This window comes from Topomyia yanbarensis, chromosome 2, assembly GCF_030247195.1.
Source record: "Topomyia yanbarensis strain Yona2022 chromosome 2, ASM3024719v1, whole genome shotgun sequence".
NCBI classification, from domain to species: Eukaryota; Metazoa; Arthropoda; class Insecta; order Diptera; family Culicidae; genus Topomyia; species Topomyia yanbarensis.
In genome coordinates, this window is record NC_080671.1 from 176,926,195 (window position 1) to 176,942,000 (window position 15,806).

General features: G+C 40.6%; 1 protein-coding gene and 1 long non-coding RNA gene across 3 annotated transcripts in view; one reads left to right on the forward strand and one right to left on the reverse strand.

Moving 5' to 3' along the window:
* The window catches only part of LOC131682213 (carbonic anhydrase), a 71,441-nt gene extending 58,511 nt beyond the window's left edge, over nt 1-12,930 (forward strand). The window contains exons 3-5 of one of the 2 annotated variants that reach the window (XM_058963543.1): nt 10,109-10,180; nt 11,650-11,947; nt 12,015-12,930. In XM_058963543.1, coding sequence (XP_058819526.1) covers nt 10,109-10,180; nt 11,650-11,947; nt 12,015-12,025 — 381 coding nt within the window. In that variant the 3' untranslated portion in view covers nt 12,026-12,930. Of the gene's footprint in view, nt 1-10,108; nt 10,181-11,649 lie in introns of both variants that reach the window. The other variant, XM_058963542.1, reaches the window with a different exon arrangement.
* LOC131682214 (uncharacterized) lies at nt 7,763-9,242 on the reverse strand. Its single transcript, XR_009304046.1, has 3 exons — nt 9,107-9,242; nt 8,812-9,030; nt 7,763-8,559 (listed from the first exon to the last, which is right to left on the reverse strand). It is a non-coding gene; the product is annotated as an uncharacterized LOC131682214 (long non-coding RNA).
* Nucleotides 12,931-15,806: the final 2,876 nt, after the last annotated feature.

Here is a 15,806-nt window from a genome sequence, read left to right on the forward strand (position 1 = left end):
ATCTGTGAGCTCTCCACTGCTTCAAAGACGGCCTTGGTCTACGACGGGACAAGCGGCTACTATATTACCAAAACGGTTGTTGTATCAATTCAACCGTTGAGGAATATTGCCATGTAGTCTCCCTCCGAAACAGTTTTGATGTCATCATCTTCGACCACGTTAAACGATGACACGCTTTCCATACTGGAATTACTTCATTGAGCGCTGTCTCACAGTTGTTCGAGTTAGTGATCTTAGCAGTACATAAGTGACGATCAACAAGGCTTCACATCTGAGCGTTCGACTGAGGCTAACCTGCTATGTCTAACATCCTGCATAACAGAGTATGGAACGGCGTGCCTGATGTTATCTACTCAGACCTCTCTGCCGCTTTTGTCAAGTCCATGATTTAACAAACGCAAAAATGGAGAGATTTGGAATCAACGATAGTTTGTTGTATTTGTTTAGATCATACCCTACAGATTACTTCTCGATCTAGTTGTCTTTCAAGATTTTCATTTATTTCTTCGTCAGAAATACTTCAGGGAAGTGACTTGGGACCGCTGATGCTTAAGCTCTACTTCAACGACGCCCATCTAGTTTTGAAGACCCCTCGACTGTCCTTCGCAAACAATCTCAAGACGTTTCTTCTCATCCGCTCTACTGAAGATTGTAGATTACTACAACAAGAGTTTGAGACCTTCGCTGATTATACGAACCGCATGTGTGTTAGCCCAAATAATGTGAATGATCAGGAAGTGATATTTGATTCGCAACTTACGTCTTCTATACAGTTGGCAGAGAATCTCGAATGCTCGAAACATTGTCGCAGATACCATCTTTCTCTCTCGTTCCATTGAAAGGTTGGTAACAGTACCGCAACTAGCGACTGAATTTCGAACTAATATAGTACGGTCGAATAAAGGGCTAGATGCAGTGTGACAGCTTTGCCAAAGACACCATAACTCTAAAACGAAAGATAAGGAAAGACCGCAGGAATTGTGGGATTTCTCTTTTTGGACGCCAGATACCCCCGAGATTACCACACCCCTTCACCCTCCGAATTACTAAAAAGCTCGTGAATTGAAAAGTAGTACATGTAATAATCTTATTTTTTCTAGACAACATGAATCCATAAACTACACATAAATAATGTATTTTTGGAAAAAGTGTTATATTGGAAATGCGGAAGTTTCCTGCAAAAACTGAAATATGTGGGTAACCCACTTTTGGACGCAAGACACTCATATAAAGAGATCTTTCTTTTAGCGTACACTCACCTACATGTATTAAATTATTACGCGAAATGAATCTTTTCGTCTGAGTCAGTTTGTTAAATGTTATCAACGCATGTGCCAGACATTTTTGAACTGAATAGAGTTGGCTTCCGTAAGTCTAAGCTCCATTTTCATCTTTCACCTCGAGGTCGTGTGGCATCCGGCGGGTTTAAGTATCTCAACCAAGAACTGATCCACTGGGTTCCTGCTTCTATGTCGTAAAAGGCGACTGAAAGCAGAAGTCCTCAAGTCGCGGTGTTTCTCCGTGCCTAGGACTACATGGTCAGTCGCGCACATAGTGTCTCGGGTCTTACCCTTGCTGTTTTCTGTGCGAATCTCTGACACAGTGGACGTTTGTTTCGTCGCAAATCGTGAAATTCAAATGCGGGTGATGTCCCTAAAACACATTTCGAGCATCGCTATAGGCGATTATAAGCCAACGTGTTTGATATCTTCTAGTTGCTGTACAATAAGTGCTGATCATGAAATGTGTATCGAGTACGGTTAGAATAGCACAAATTAATCTTCAGCATAAACGTACAGCAACTATGAATCTATCCTGCCATGTGCAGGAAGGAAAAGCTTCCATAACTTTTGTTCAAAAATCCTGTTTACATAAAGGAAAGATCTATTTTGGACAGCTGTTTAACCCCGTCTTAGCGACGTTCAAAAAATGGGATGACAAATCCTCGTGAAATGCCTCGTGCATGTATACATGTTTTATATCCGACATCATATGTCGCGAAATTGGCGCTATCACAGTCAATATGACTTTTGATAAATGGAAAATAGGAAATACGTCAATTGTTCGGCATATCTGCCGTATAATGAATCATCTGATCTTCTGATGATTTCACAGGGCTGTACCATACTGTGGCAGAAACGGTTTTCCACTCAAATCGGCAGTTATGCAGATGCCCATTACATAACTTGAGACAGCTCAGACATCAATTTGAGTGGTGGCAAATTGATGCAATACTTAAATAGCACTAATCTGCATATACTTAATGTAGGAAACATATTCGCGATCTAGCAGAGAAGAGTTGTTAGGTGTAACTCGCTGCTCTGATGGTATTACTCTTGAATTTGCAAACTGGCCCGAACCGTCGTTGTATGATCATGAGTATTTGACCATTTAAACGTCTAGATATAGCTGCCTCTCACGGTTCTACTGTGTAATAATCCAACTTTAAATAAGCAATAGTATTAAATTGGAACTTTACTAGACTGTAAGTTATCACTCTTTTTGAACGAACCGTTGATCCATGCAGATCACTTCCACTCCTTTTAGGATTTTCGGTGAATCGAAAATTTATTTACTTCTCCCATTACAAGTTGTGAATACTGACAGTTGCGTGAAACGTGGCTTTTTTTTAAATATCAAAGAGAAAAGACAGTCGTAGAGGTGCTCTCTTGAACAACGTTTCGGTTTATTGTATAGAGTCTTCGAGTCCTAATACTTATGGAGTACAAGCAAGGTTGGAGAAAAATCCCTTTTCGATTGCGCTGAAGGATGATCTGTTAGAAGATCTTTACGAGAGTCTTTTTTTAGTCCCTCTGAACTCTTTCATTCCCAGTTTCAGTGGATTTGGCTTGAGATATGTTATTGATTGTTTTTGTCCGGATAACGAACAATGCTGTACCTGAAGCAGAAATTGGAGGCGATAAGTGGAAGGGCAGGGGACTTCCGTTTCATTGTTTAAGCATATAGCATTCATCAGAATAAGTTTTCTTTACATTTCGTAGAATCCCAATGTTTGAGGAGGCCTGGACCACTTCGTTCAACGTTATCAACACTGCACGGTAGACATGTTCGAACTGAATAAAGTTGACTTCAGTAAGCCTAGGCTCCATTTTTACCTTCAGCAAATGTTCCACGTTTTGCTGAAGCTTACTCATGTCGATCGTTTATCACGGCAAGAATAAAGTAACGATTTACTTTGTTCTTCAGACAATGCACACAAGGTTGAAATAATTCGTTTTCTCATTTGCTTTTATGCTGGCTCGGGCAGAAGCACAAAGCGCACGTATCGTGACCGATGTCTTTGGTGGATGTAAATAGGTTGACGGTGATTAAAGAACATATTTTGTATTTTCGTTATTTATAATAAAATATTTTGTATTTTATTTTTACTTACCTATCACCGTAGAATGACCTTTTATTAATTTTGACATAATAGTTATGTGTTATTTACAAAACTTGCGGAATGAATAAACGAACACCAGAAAATCATTAGATATTACACAAATCCTACCCAAGTTCGAGTTTCAGTGAAATACGATAGATGGCGACACCTTTCATCGTAGATAATGGAACCGTTTCACCAACGACACGACTAGACACTTCATGAAACTGCCCGAAGAAAAACTGTCCGAGTCATTTACCGCCAGTTACCAATACATTGAGTAGCCCCTCGGAAATGGAACTAAATAAATTTTCCAAGCAACACTGCGCTCTAGGAAAATAAACATAGTCGGCGATGGACTATAATATAAACAAATCAAAATAGCTATTTATTTCTGGGTAAGAAAATTCGTATATTTAGCCTACAAACCCAATTTAAAACAAATCCCTTCTTTTCCGCAGATGCCTAAAATGTAGATAAAAATATTGCGATTTTTCAAAAGCATCGTCGTTAACCATCTTTCGCAGGAACCAAGAGTCCACGAAAAAATTCTCCATGCAAAACATGTAGGAAACCAACACGATCCAGGTTCTGTTAGGGAAAATTAATGACGATTCGATCGTATTTTCTGTGCAGGAAGGTGATCAACTGCCCTGAATGTTTGGAACCGTGTGAATGGTAACGGAAGCTACATAAGAGGACCAGATATTTACGCGATTTGGGCCGAGGGCACCGGCAGGAGTATGTCTATGTTGCGCCACTGTCCCATACGAAATCAATTATACTAATTGAAGAGGATCTCAAACCAGTTTGCCGATTGCATCAAGCGAAACAGGTAGCACTTGACACGAACACTAATCAGGCTAAAAGGCTTTGTCTAAAAGACATGAAACAATCTTTATTCATATTTTGGTTCGATTTTGTGCAGACTACAAAATGGGATTCTGTCACGTTCGCCCGAATGACATTCGCCCGAAAGCCATTTACCCGAAGGACATTTGCCCGAATGTCACATAAACCCGAATGTCATTCACCCGAATGCCACGAACACCCGAAAGACCATATACTCGAAAAACATCGAAATGTCAATCGAAAAAATTTAATTTATTAAGATGAAATACAAATTTTATTACATTTGATGATATGAAGAAATTAACACTAAAGCTATACCAGTCAAATAGTTAATCCAATCACCTGGTTTGTATGATTTAACTAGGGTTTCCAGTTTTAAGTCCTTTCGTGAGTTCTTTTTAGACTTTTTAGCTGTTGGCACCGCTTGTAGTGTACGTAAAACATACGTACTAGAGTTTTTCTCTTCAAGCTGCAACTGCTTCAACACATCATAGAATTTCCACGGCTTAACAAACCGTTCCATTTATTGTGCTAGTCTTCCACATTATTGGTGGTTCTAGGAAACTTTGTCGATACATTTTCGAAAACTGACCACGGAGCGGGGGGCAAAGAAGGGTTATCGAGAAACTGTTTGATTAGTTTCCTTCCTACCAAAAATACAATTTTTACTAATGTAATCCAAAAAATCGTCGAAAGCCTTTGGGCAACTTTTCCTCAATTCTTCGAGTGCCATTGGAATACCTTGATGGGGCAAGAAAGCCAAGGCAACAACTTGTTTGTAAATTAGTTGTATTCGGTGATCTTCCGAATATTTTGTCTGACGACCAAGTTGTTTTATTTTTCTGAAAAAACTTGAACTGTCTCGAAATCCAATATTACGTAGAGAGCTATTTGGTATATAGATTCAAGAAATTGCTCTTGTTTTGAAAGAAGGAATCAACCCTTATGTTTGAGTATACCGGGCAGACGAGTGGATCAACAGTTTCTTTGCAGACTTATTTGGCATGCAGATCCAAGGATTTGTCATGTTTGAAAGAAGCAATCAACCCCTAATAATGGGAAAAGAGCTGCTCATGTTGAAAAGAAGGAATCAAACCCTAAGTGTGAGTAAACCGGGCAAACGAGTGGATCACCGGTTTGATTGCGAGGGCTATTTGGTATACAAACTCAAAGAACTGCTCATATTTAAAGAAGGAATCTACCCCTATATTTCAGTAAACCAAGCATACCAATGGATCACAGGTTTGCTGAGTAGGGACCTCCGCTTCGGTTCCTCGACCTCGGTAATTGTGGCAAAGCCGCATCACACTAGCTTCGCCACATAACATTTATGAGCTACTATTTACTAACGGTGTAGTGCCAAATGGACTCCCACCATGCAAGATATAATTACTAATTTAATTGAATCAATTCGTTAACGGAACATCTTAATATATATTTACCTCGATCGGTCGTGTTTCCGAAAAATTTCTTATTATTTTGTCCGGTTTATCACAAGATTTCACCGCTCGAGCTGACAACTGCGTCCTATATGCATCAGTTTGCACCTGAAGAGCATTTGTGGCGTTGGCAACAGAACCTCAGTGACGTCGGATAGTACACCTAAAAGCGATGTCGCATAGCCACATTGGTCAGTGTACGGTTGACTAATGTGGCTACGCCACATCGCTTTCTGGTGCACTGTCCGACTTCGCTGCCGCTCAGTCGGCTTTAAACTAGCTATAGCCCCTATGTTTGAGTAAACCGGGCAAACAAGAGGATCACAGGTTTGCTTATAACTCCGGCGACGGGTGGATCAACGCCTCGTCCAACGGAACCTCAGCGGCTTTGCGCCGCTTCGGATCCTTGGCCTCGGATATGCGGCCAAGCCGCATCACACTAGTTCAGCTGTATAAGCTCACTTGTTATTGTTCAGTTTATCAAACTTTAGTTAAAGATTTCACATTTCCCGCTCCGATTTGGTTTATTTAGGTTAAAATACATCCTTTTGACAAAAAAAACCGCATTAAAGTCGGACTTCTATAACAAAAGTCACTAAACTAGACAATTACCGATTTTATATTATGCTTGAGTGAATATGGTATTCGGGTTAATGACATTCGGGCGAGTGGTCCATTCGGGTTGATGGCATTCGGGTAAATGGTCCATTCGGGTTAATGACATTCGGGTAAATGGTCCATTCTGGTAAATGGTTTTCGGGCGAACGTCATTCGGGTAAATGACTTTCGGGTGAATGTCATTCGGGCGAATGTGATAGAACCACAAAATGGATACCATCGGCTACATTACATTGAGGCTACTGGTTTGTGAAATACACTCGGATACTCGCCGAATATGTACATCTCGTGTAAAAGCTTCAAATTTCAGGTGTCATCGAGTGATGTTTTGGTACAGTGGATTTTCTTCTGAAGACTAGTTCTATATCTGGAACTTTTTCAAGTACAAGAAAGTGAATAAAATAAGGCACGATTACGCATTCATGTTATTTATTTGATCAGTAACATTACGTACAACCTCAGCATCTTTTTTTTTTGCTACAGACGGCTAAGACCATAGTTTGGTCCATCTTGCAAACCTCAGCATAATATCAAACCAAATGTACTGTTCCATATTTAGCAATGCCTACAATTCATCTCGGACCAATGCAATTTTTTCTCTTGCCCAAGGAAAAAATAAGTACGCCCTTGTTGTATTACGATTTGAATTAAGGCTTGACATACGTAATCTGTAGACTAACCACCAAACATTCAGCTCCGCACTGATTCTTGTGTATTCGCTATAAATCCTCCCACTTAATTGAAGAATATTACTGCAACTTTCATACCACACTGAGCCATTCTTGCACATAAAGGTTTCCTGTTGTATTCTCTCGGTGAATGCCTTAGGGGGCATACACTAATTACGTAAGGGCATATGGGGGGAGGGGGAGTTTCAAAATATCTTACAAATTCTTATCTGAGGGGGAGGGAGGGTTTATCCTTTCTTACGTAATATTATAAAGCAAATTTAAAAAATTAAATCCATGAGGAAAATATTCTTTTTAAAAGGAAAGGGAACTATTTTCATTTATACCATATAATCCTTGTATATCAATCAATATGAGTAATTTTTTGGCTCTTGGTTGTACATTTTTCTGTTCGGGAACTGGAGTCACAATATGCCTTACAAGTTAAGAAGTGTTGATACCCTTCGTGTTGTTAGACCGACTTTGTTCTTTTCAAACATTCGATTCAAATCCGCAAGGTATCTGGAAAATGTTCTAACATACGATTGACAAAGATCTTGAATGTAGAATATTTCCAGAGTGTGAACTGTATTTTAATTCAAGAAAATTCGAAGATGGTTAACTCGGAGCTATGCGTACGATAAGCGTCACAGCTGGAACTCAGAATAAATTCATGCCAGAAGAGGTTATAAACTTCTACATCACAAGAAAAAAGACTCAAAAGAAGTGGAATATAGCAAAGCAGATCATGTGGACCAAATTGGAGTTACTGAATATGACAGCAGTTATTCTTTCTACTGGGCGAGATTGGCATGCAATTAAAATTCTGCAGATGATTACAGTTAAATTTTGTCATGAGTTTTCTTGTAATAATTCTATACATATCGTTTTCGCTATAATAAATTTGATGAATTAACAATTCGATTTTTTAATTACGATAATCATGATAAGATCTTATGTAGGGGGAGGGGGAGTTCACCAAAATCTTACGAACTCTTATCTGGGGGGAGGGGGAGGTTGAAAAGCTCTAAAAAAGCCTTACGTAATTAGTGTGCGGCCCCTTACTGGTACTAGATCGAATGAAATTTCATAGTTTGTACATATTAAGTTCAGCCTAAAATATGAAGCTGATATTAAAGCTAAGTTGATTCCACTGTCTAGATCTGACGGGATGAAAGTGTCGTTGAAATAGTCCAGAACTTCCTTGGGTTTTTTCGACTTACTGGAAAACCGCGAGCTTTCCAATCACAGCCTCTAATTTTTCACCAACATCCGCACATCCTCTTATCATCATGGGAAATCTGAAAAAATCGTACACCAGGCTCGCACAATTCCCTGTTTATGAGGCTCTAGCTACAAAAGGTACAGAGCATCCCTCACGTTGCTTGTGATGTTGAGAATGTACTCCACTCAGGAGCTATCTGCGAGTACCAATTGCTTATGAAACCGTCCAAAAGTAGATGAAAAATTTATTCACCGTGTCATCCAGCGAGCGATCAATTAGAAGCTCTTTCTATGGTTCGTGAACCTACACATTGCGGTTGTGGCATGGGCAGTTTTCTTGTCCACAAACATCACACTGCAAAGCTGTGCGGAGGTCCTGTTGAGATTAAAATAATAAATCAAATTACGAAACGAAATTTGAGCCTCACATAATGTTTACAGCCGAAAAATCCTTCACCGTTTTTAGGTACCGCCCCTCCAATTTCCTTGTGATTAAGTGTAAATATTACCGTAGAACGACGATTGACGAAAAACAATAGAATAATGAGACCTAGTATGGAGCTGATAGCGGAGAAATTGATAATTCCTAAATTCGTTTTTCTTTTAATTGGAAATGAAAATGTCTCACCTAATATTAAATCCAGTAACAACGGAAAGAGCATAACCACTAGAGCTACTATTCTTGCTACATCATCCCGATGTAATTTAAAAAGCACTTCCTTTATATGATACAGGAGCATAATGTTTGCAATTTAAGGGCGCAGGGATACAAACGGGTTGGTTCCTAGAATTAAGAACTGTCTTCTAGCACAGAGAATCCAAGTTGCTATCACGATACACTGTTGTGCTAGTAATAAAAGCCGCGGTAGAAAAAAAAAATTGAGCGATTAAATAGATTTATAAATTATTGTTCGAATACTTACCATATTGCTATCGGTTTGTTTTATTGTCACATTTTTTCCACTGCGTAACTAGGAGTTGTACCAATAACAACGGCCATTTTAAAAAACATTTTCGTCAATGTTGCTAGTTTCATACATTTTCAAAACAAATGTCAAATTTGACTTTTCCAGTTACCTGAGTCACTGAGGGGTAGTCATATTTGCGATACAGTTTTGAATTCAAGTGTCTAGTCGTGTCGTTGGTTTCACTTTGCCCCCAGTTTCACCATGTTGACATCTTTCCTGAATTATTATGTTGACTAATAGGGAGAATTTTTAAAGTATGAAACAATTCGATGCAAAATACGGCTTCGCATTCCATTGCTCATGTCGTCTAATGGTTGTGCTTAACTTAATGTCACACTCCATTATGCGATCAAGAACTGGTTTGCCCATATCAGGTTAGGTGTGACGATTATATTAATTAATCGGTGTTTCAAGTGACTGCCCGAATAGAAATGTACAGTAACAAAACCTTGATTTTCACTGTGACAGTACAGTATTTTTACAATAATTTACAGTAAGTTTTAGTATTATGCTACAATACAAAAACAATAAACTTTAACGTTTTTATAGTAAATTTCAATGTAAAATAGACTTTTACAGTGAAAAAGGGGGGTGGTTATGTATCTTAACATTAAAAAAATCAGTTTTTTCCCATACATTTTTTTCTCGAAAACAGTAAAATTTAATGTGAATGCACTGTATCAGTTTTTTGCTGAACAGTGAAATTTATTGTTACATGAAATTTTATTGTAAATCTACTGTGAGAACTTGGCATCGAACAATGTTGAAACAGTAATAACTATAATATTTATTATTTTATGATTGTTTGTAGGGTAAATGCTATTGTAAAATTCTATCCGGGTGATCACTTAGCAAATATGATACATTAAATTGACTTAACATCTAATTATTTTTGATACGATAGCAAGCAAAAAACAAGAAATGGTGTTTAATAGCAAGTTTTCTTTCCGCTTTCAGGTCGGCAAACCACACCCCGAATTGGACACCATTGCGAGGCTGCTGCCCTTCATCACCCACAAGGGCGATCGAGTAAGTATTGAAACTTATCGTCTAAACTTATTCGCGGCCGGGATCGACATTTCTCGCTGTATATTGGTCTAATCAATAAACCGGTAGTAAAGAAGAAAGAGAGTTGACATTAGTCATTCTCAACAACGAGGCGGCATAACTTGGATAACCTGTATATATGACGAGTGCACTAGCACACCTGAGCTTGGATTATATTTTCACTTTGGTTGGAATTGGACGTTTACACAATGACAGGGATAGTGCATTTGTTGGACCTCGCGGGGGAGATTGCGCAGCAACAATTTATGGATGAGTTGTTCGGTTTGGATTCCATTAGATTTACACATTAGAGTGGCTCATTTGCGTGTGAAAACAAATAGATATATAGACCATTACTGAGAAAAAGGTACTGGTGAAAACAAAAAGGTTTTTCCTTGAACTTTTCGAACGTGTGTTGAGTCGCTCTATAGCATACACGCCGGGAAGAATGTAAAACGGGAAACAATGGTAAAACGCGAGGAGCGTAACTGATTTACATTAGCTGACTGATGCAAATTTTTCCTTTCCAACCCAACGCAATGCCAAATAGATCATTTGACACAATTTGTGGACCCGATGCTTCTGGGATGTATAACTTGTTGTGCTCTGTCTCAAATTTCAAATTCATAAAATTAAACTACGATGTAATTCTAGATAAGACTTGTTTTTGTTGCTACTAATACGGAGTAGCTTGCAGAAGATGTACTGCGCAGTATTACAATTCCATTTTCTTGATTGCCTCGGGTGCCGCTGACGAGTAGTGACACTTGGCTGCCTACCCACGCCTGTGTTGACTCGCTCATTGGGAAGCCAATTATCGCGTGGAGAAAATTAAATAGGTATCCAGCTCGCATCTCACTATTAGGACTTCCCGTGTGGCATCACCTAGTTCCATTTGCGAGGCTTATCAACTTTGTTTACCTGGTCTCTTACAAGAATGGAATGCACTTTGTCGATGTTATCGCTTCCGATGCGTGATTGACGCTATTTTTAAATATGGACATACTGTGCGCTAGGGAATGCTTTAAATTGTCTTTTAAAATTACCTATTAGTCCTATTGTTTCTTGCGTGCACCTCACACTGTTTTAAGTTTCCAAGCTCGTACTTTTTCCGCGAATTCAAACTTTATTTCCAGTCACAATAAAGGTTGTCTGGCCATTCAACTTGTAATAGACTTTAAACAAGAATATTGTTGCAGATCCTCCGTTGCCAGACATATCAACCTTTACCGAATCTGTTGAAAATACTTTCCGTTTGATCTACTTCGCTGTCTGCTACTGGTCTGAATGAACAAGAACAATTAGTTGGTCGAGTGTTGATTTATTTATTAATTTATTCGTGAACCTGACGGAATCGAAAACTATTTACCTGTGCCGTCGACGGTTGCTACGATCACATTAACTGCTAGTAAAAATCAACCACGATAAACCATTTCCATCTCTCTTCCCAGGTCACTCTCACCAATCCACTGGACCCGGCCAACCTGCTGCCGGAGAGTAAGGCCTACTGGACCTATCTCGGTTCACTGACGACGCCACCATGCTCGGAGTCGGTTACCTGGATCGTGTTCAAGGAACCGATCGAGGTATCCCACGGCCAGCTGGAATTGTTCCGTGAGATGCGTTGCTACGATGCCCGCGAGGAGTGTCCCTGTGACGATTCGCTTCACAAGACGTTCGAGTATGGCAAGGTTATCAACAACTATCGGCCACCGTTGGAGTTGGGTAACCGCGAGCTGCGTGAGTATGGTGAGCACTAGGAAGCTGGACCGCCGCACTTTTTGTAGTGATTTGAACACTAAGTTTTTTGTGACAGAAAAGCAATAGCATTTCACTTGTGCGACCACGTCTTCACCCGATGTTGTGAGCAGGAGATGAGTTTGAATTACATAATACGATGTCCCTCTTCTGCAGTGGTGAGCAGATCTTCAAGCTCCCAGTGAGCGGAAGTATTTAGTTTCACACTGTAACAACAATTATTAAAAATGTGTGGCTGTTTAATTTATAAAGATAGGCGGCTATTGAAGGAACCAGTTCGTGAGAAGCTAGAACAGAAACCTCCGCAATGCTTTGATATTTGTATGGACATAACACAAAACTATACAGCGTAATTTATGTATAGAGTGATTTCGATGAAAAATAGGTGTAGTGCAATCCATTGTTAATGATATTTGAAGTTATTTTTTATTCAAAACTATTTAGAAACGTTGCACTAGTGAGCGTAATATTACATTAATATTTTCAGTGCAACCGTTAAACATTTAATCATAATTCAAAAGGGCCATTTAGAAAATATCGTTGTAATCTTATAAATTGAGTTAATTTTAAACTCTTTGTTCACATTTTGTTTCTATTTTAAACAATTTCGGTTGATTTCAGCCACGTATAGAGTAGCGTGATAACAAATGAGACCAATTTTAGGAATGCATACATAAAGTGCCTAAAGCAAATGCAACAGACAGCAGTCAATAAGTTAACACCTGGGAATTTAGAAACCAAAAGCCGTGTACAGTATTTATATCAACAGAAGGTACAATATTTGCCACTTTGAACGGTTTCATTAGGCTGGTATTCCCAAATATTGTTTGTAATGTGCATGTTTAGGAAGTGCTGTTAGATACATATTTACACGAGCACATCACACACCACCCGAGTGAGGGGTAATTATTGTTATTGTAACAGTATATTGTGAGTAAATTTGAAATAAAATGTACAACAAAATGTTAGCAAAACTAATACTTACTTACTGAACATCAAAATATCACATTCAATACAGGTGCGCTTTCGTAGCATGAACGGTTAAGTTGCTCTGCGTACGTTGAACCATTTAGTTCCCGATTTTGTCTCGTACATCGGATGTGGATTATTTCCAACGACGAGCCGACTACCACGCGATCTACTGGGGCAGTCTCCTCCGACGAATCGATTCTATTAAAACTGTCCCTCAATGTCAGATTCTTTCTCCGAGCAGCCTAGATAAGCCGTATAGTGTCAGTAGTGGTTGTTTCAACCGGCCAATTAGCTCATGTTTCCGTGAGTCACTCAGCTCCCGGCCTTATCACGATCTACATGGATAGTCCCCAACGGTCAACTCAAACTACTCCGACTGATAGTTCCCCGACGGAGGAATTTCCCCCGACACCGATACCCGCTTCTTTCAGCTATTTAGCTCCCAGTTTTATCGAGATCAACTGGGATATAATTCTACTCCGACTGAGAGTTCTCTGGCAACGGGATTTCTTTCGGTACCGGTGTTTGTTTCGGGAGGCAATTAGCTCTCTTTTTCGTCATTATTCTGTCGGCGGCGAAGGTAGATTCGCCGTGAATTCCCCGGCGGCAGATTGCTCCCGATACCGATGTACCTTTCTGTGAGCCATTCAGCTCCCCGCTCCGTCTACTCGGCCTAGTCCCTGGCGGTAAACCTAGCCTACTCAACGGGCCACCCAGAAGGTGCTGGGGTCCGTCCAGCGAGTCCGGGGGGAGCGTAGCTTCCGGTTCACTGGCGCCCCAACGACCCACTGCTAGCTATTGCACACGGTCCACTCGGTCTAATCCCCGGCGGTGGATCTAGCCTACTCACGAGCTACCCGGTAGAGTGTCGAGGTCGGTCCGGCGATTCCGGTGAAGCCTGACGTCCGGTTTTCTGGCGCCCCTACGACCCAAGCCCGGTGCTATGTCGCGTAATACTCAACTGGTCTCTTGCGAAGGACCTAGTCTACATCGTCGGAGAGTTCCCCGACGGGGGATTTTTTCCCGAAACCCGATTTGTGGTTTCCCGGCGACATTCTAGCGAATAGCGCTACTTTGTTGGTCCCTTTGCCACTTCCTCTGCAGATCGGAGAGTATACTCGTAATCACTCTGTTGATAGCGTCATCAATATGAGAAGCTCTGAACTCATGGAGTACACAAGTATTTATTTATTTCTTATCTTCGGTATACACCGTACAGACACATTTTAAAACTATATATTTCTTATTAATAACTTATATCTATGCTTGGAAACGTTAAAATCGTACACTGAAGAAGCTTCGTTGAATCTGCGGCAACATCTTTCCAGTGAATTATTTTGTCCATATGAAGTACGGTGTCTAGGGATCCACAACAGAGTGGGGTTACGAAGAACACGAGGTGGCGCATACAAATTAACGCTCGAGAGAAGATCGGGACTGTCGATATTACCTGACAGCAAGTCGAGAACAAGAACTCTTTGCAGGAAGATACGGCGAGTCGCCAGAGTCTGCAGACTGAGTAGCATACATCTTTCGGCATAAGGAGGCAACACAACTGGATCATTCCATGGAAGTTTCCTGAGGGCGAATCGCACAAAACATCTTTGTATACGTTCTAGTCGGTCAATTTGAACGTCATGGTATGGCGCCCACACTTGCACAGCATACTCCAGAACACTTCTGATCAGGGCACAGTAAAGTGCTTTTAGTGCGTAGAAATCATCGAAGTCCGCCGTGTTCCGCTTTAAGAAGCCCAGCATTCCGAAAGCCTTAGCAGTTGTCGCGGTGATATGGTCGGAAAAGCACAACTTCCTATCGAAGAGCACTCCCACAGATACAGATATCTTCTTGAAGCACTACCGCGTCAAGTGCAGAAGCGATAGTTCGGAAGATTTTGAGATCGTCCGCGTACAGCAATTTCCCAGACTTGATCCGACTACAGATATCGTTAATAAAAAGAATAAAAATAAGCGGGCCCAGATGACTGCCTTGCGGGACACCTGTGGGTGTTCTGAATGTGCTTGAGCGCGTGTTTTTTATACTCACGAATGCCGAGCGGTCGGAAAGATACGACTGCAACCAGTTTGTCAGCCGGGTGGGAAATCCCAAACGCTTTAATATCAAGATTGCGATGTTGTGCGATACTTTGTCGAAAGCTTTTGAGAAATCGACGTAAATTGCGTCCACCTGATGACGCTTCTCGACGGCGGGAAACAACTTAGAAGTGTAAACTATCAGGTTAGAATTTGTTGATGATGCACACTGGAAGAGACAGCACGTGGGCGCAGCTTTTTATAAATTGGGGCGAGAGATGATCGGGCCAGGCCCTTTCGACGAATCAACAGCAGTCAGAGCCTTCAAGATGTCAGCTCGACTTACAGTGGGACGGGGGAGATTTATGTTGTACGATGGTATTGTTTCCAAATACTCTTCCGAAGGAACGGTATAGTCGCTTCTAAACACTCCGCAAAAGAAATCAGCAAACAAATTCACGGTATCAGCTGGAGATAGCGCGCTTACGTTTCCAAGGAAAACGTCAGTGGGAGTACTACCAGATCGTTTTCTGCTGCTAACGAATTTCCAAAATGTTGTAGGGTGATCGCGAAAGCTATTTTGCACATGATTCAAATACTCACGAAAAGCGGAATTCCGGGCCGTTTCGTATTGCAGTTCTATCCGTCGAAGAGTAACTTTGTTTTCGTCTGATTTATAGCGGAAATAACGCTTACGTTGTTTTCGCACGGCATTTCGCAAACGGCGAATCTCAGCGTTCCACCATGGAAATTTGAAATCCACCCTCCTGTTGACTCGTTTCAGTGGAACCTTTAGGCGGAGTATGTCATATACTTTGCCACAATCTCCATCATCTCCAGTGTTG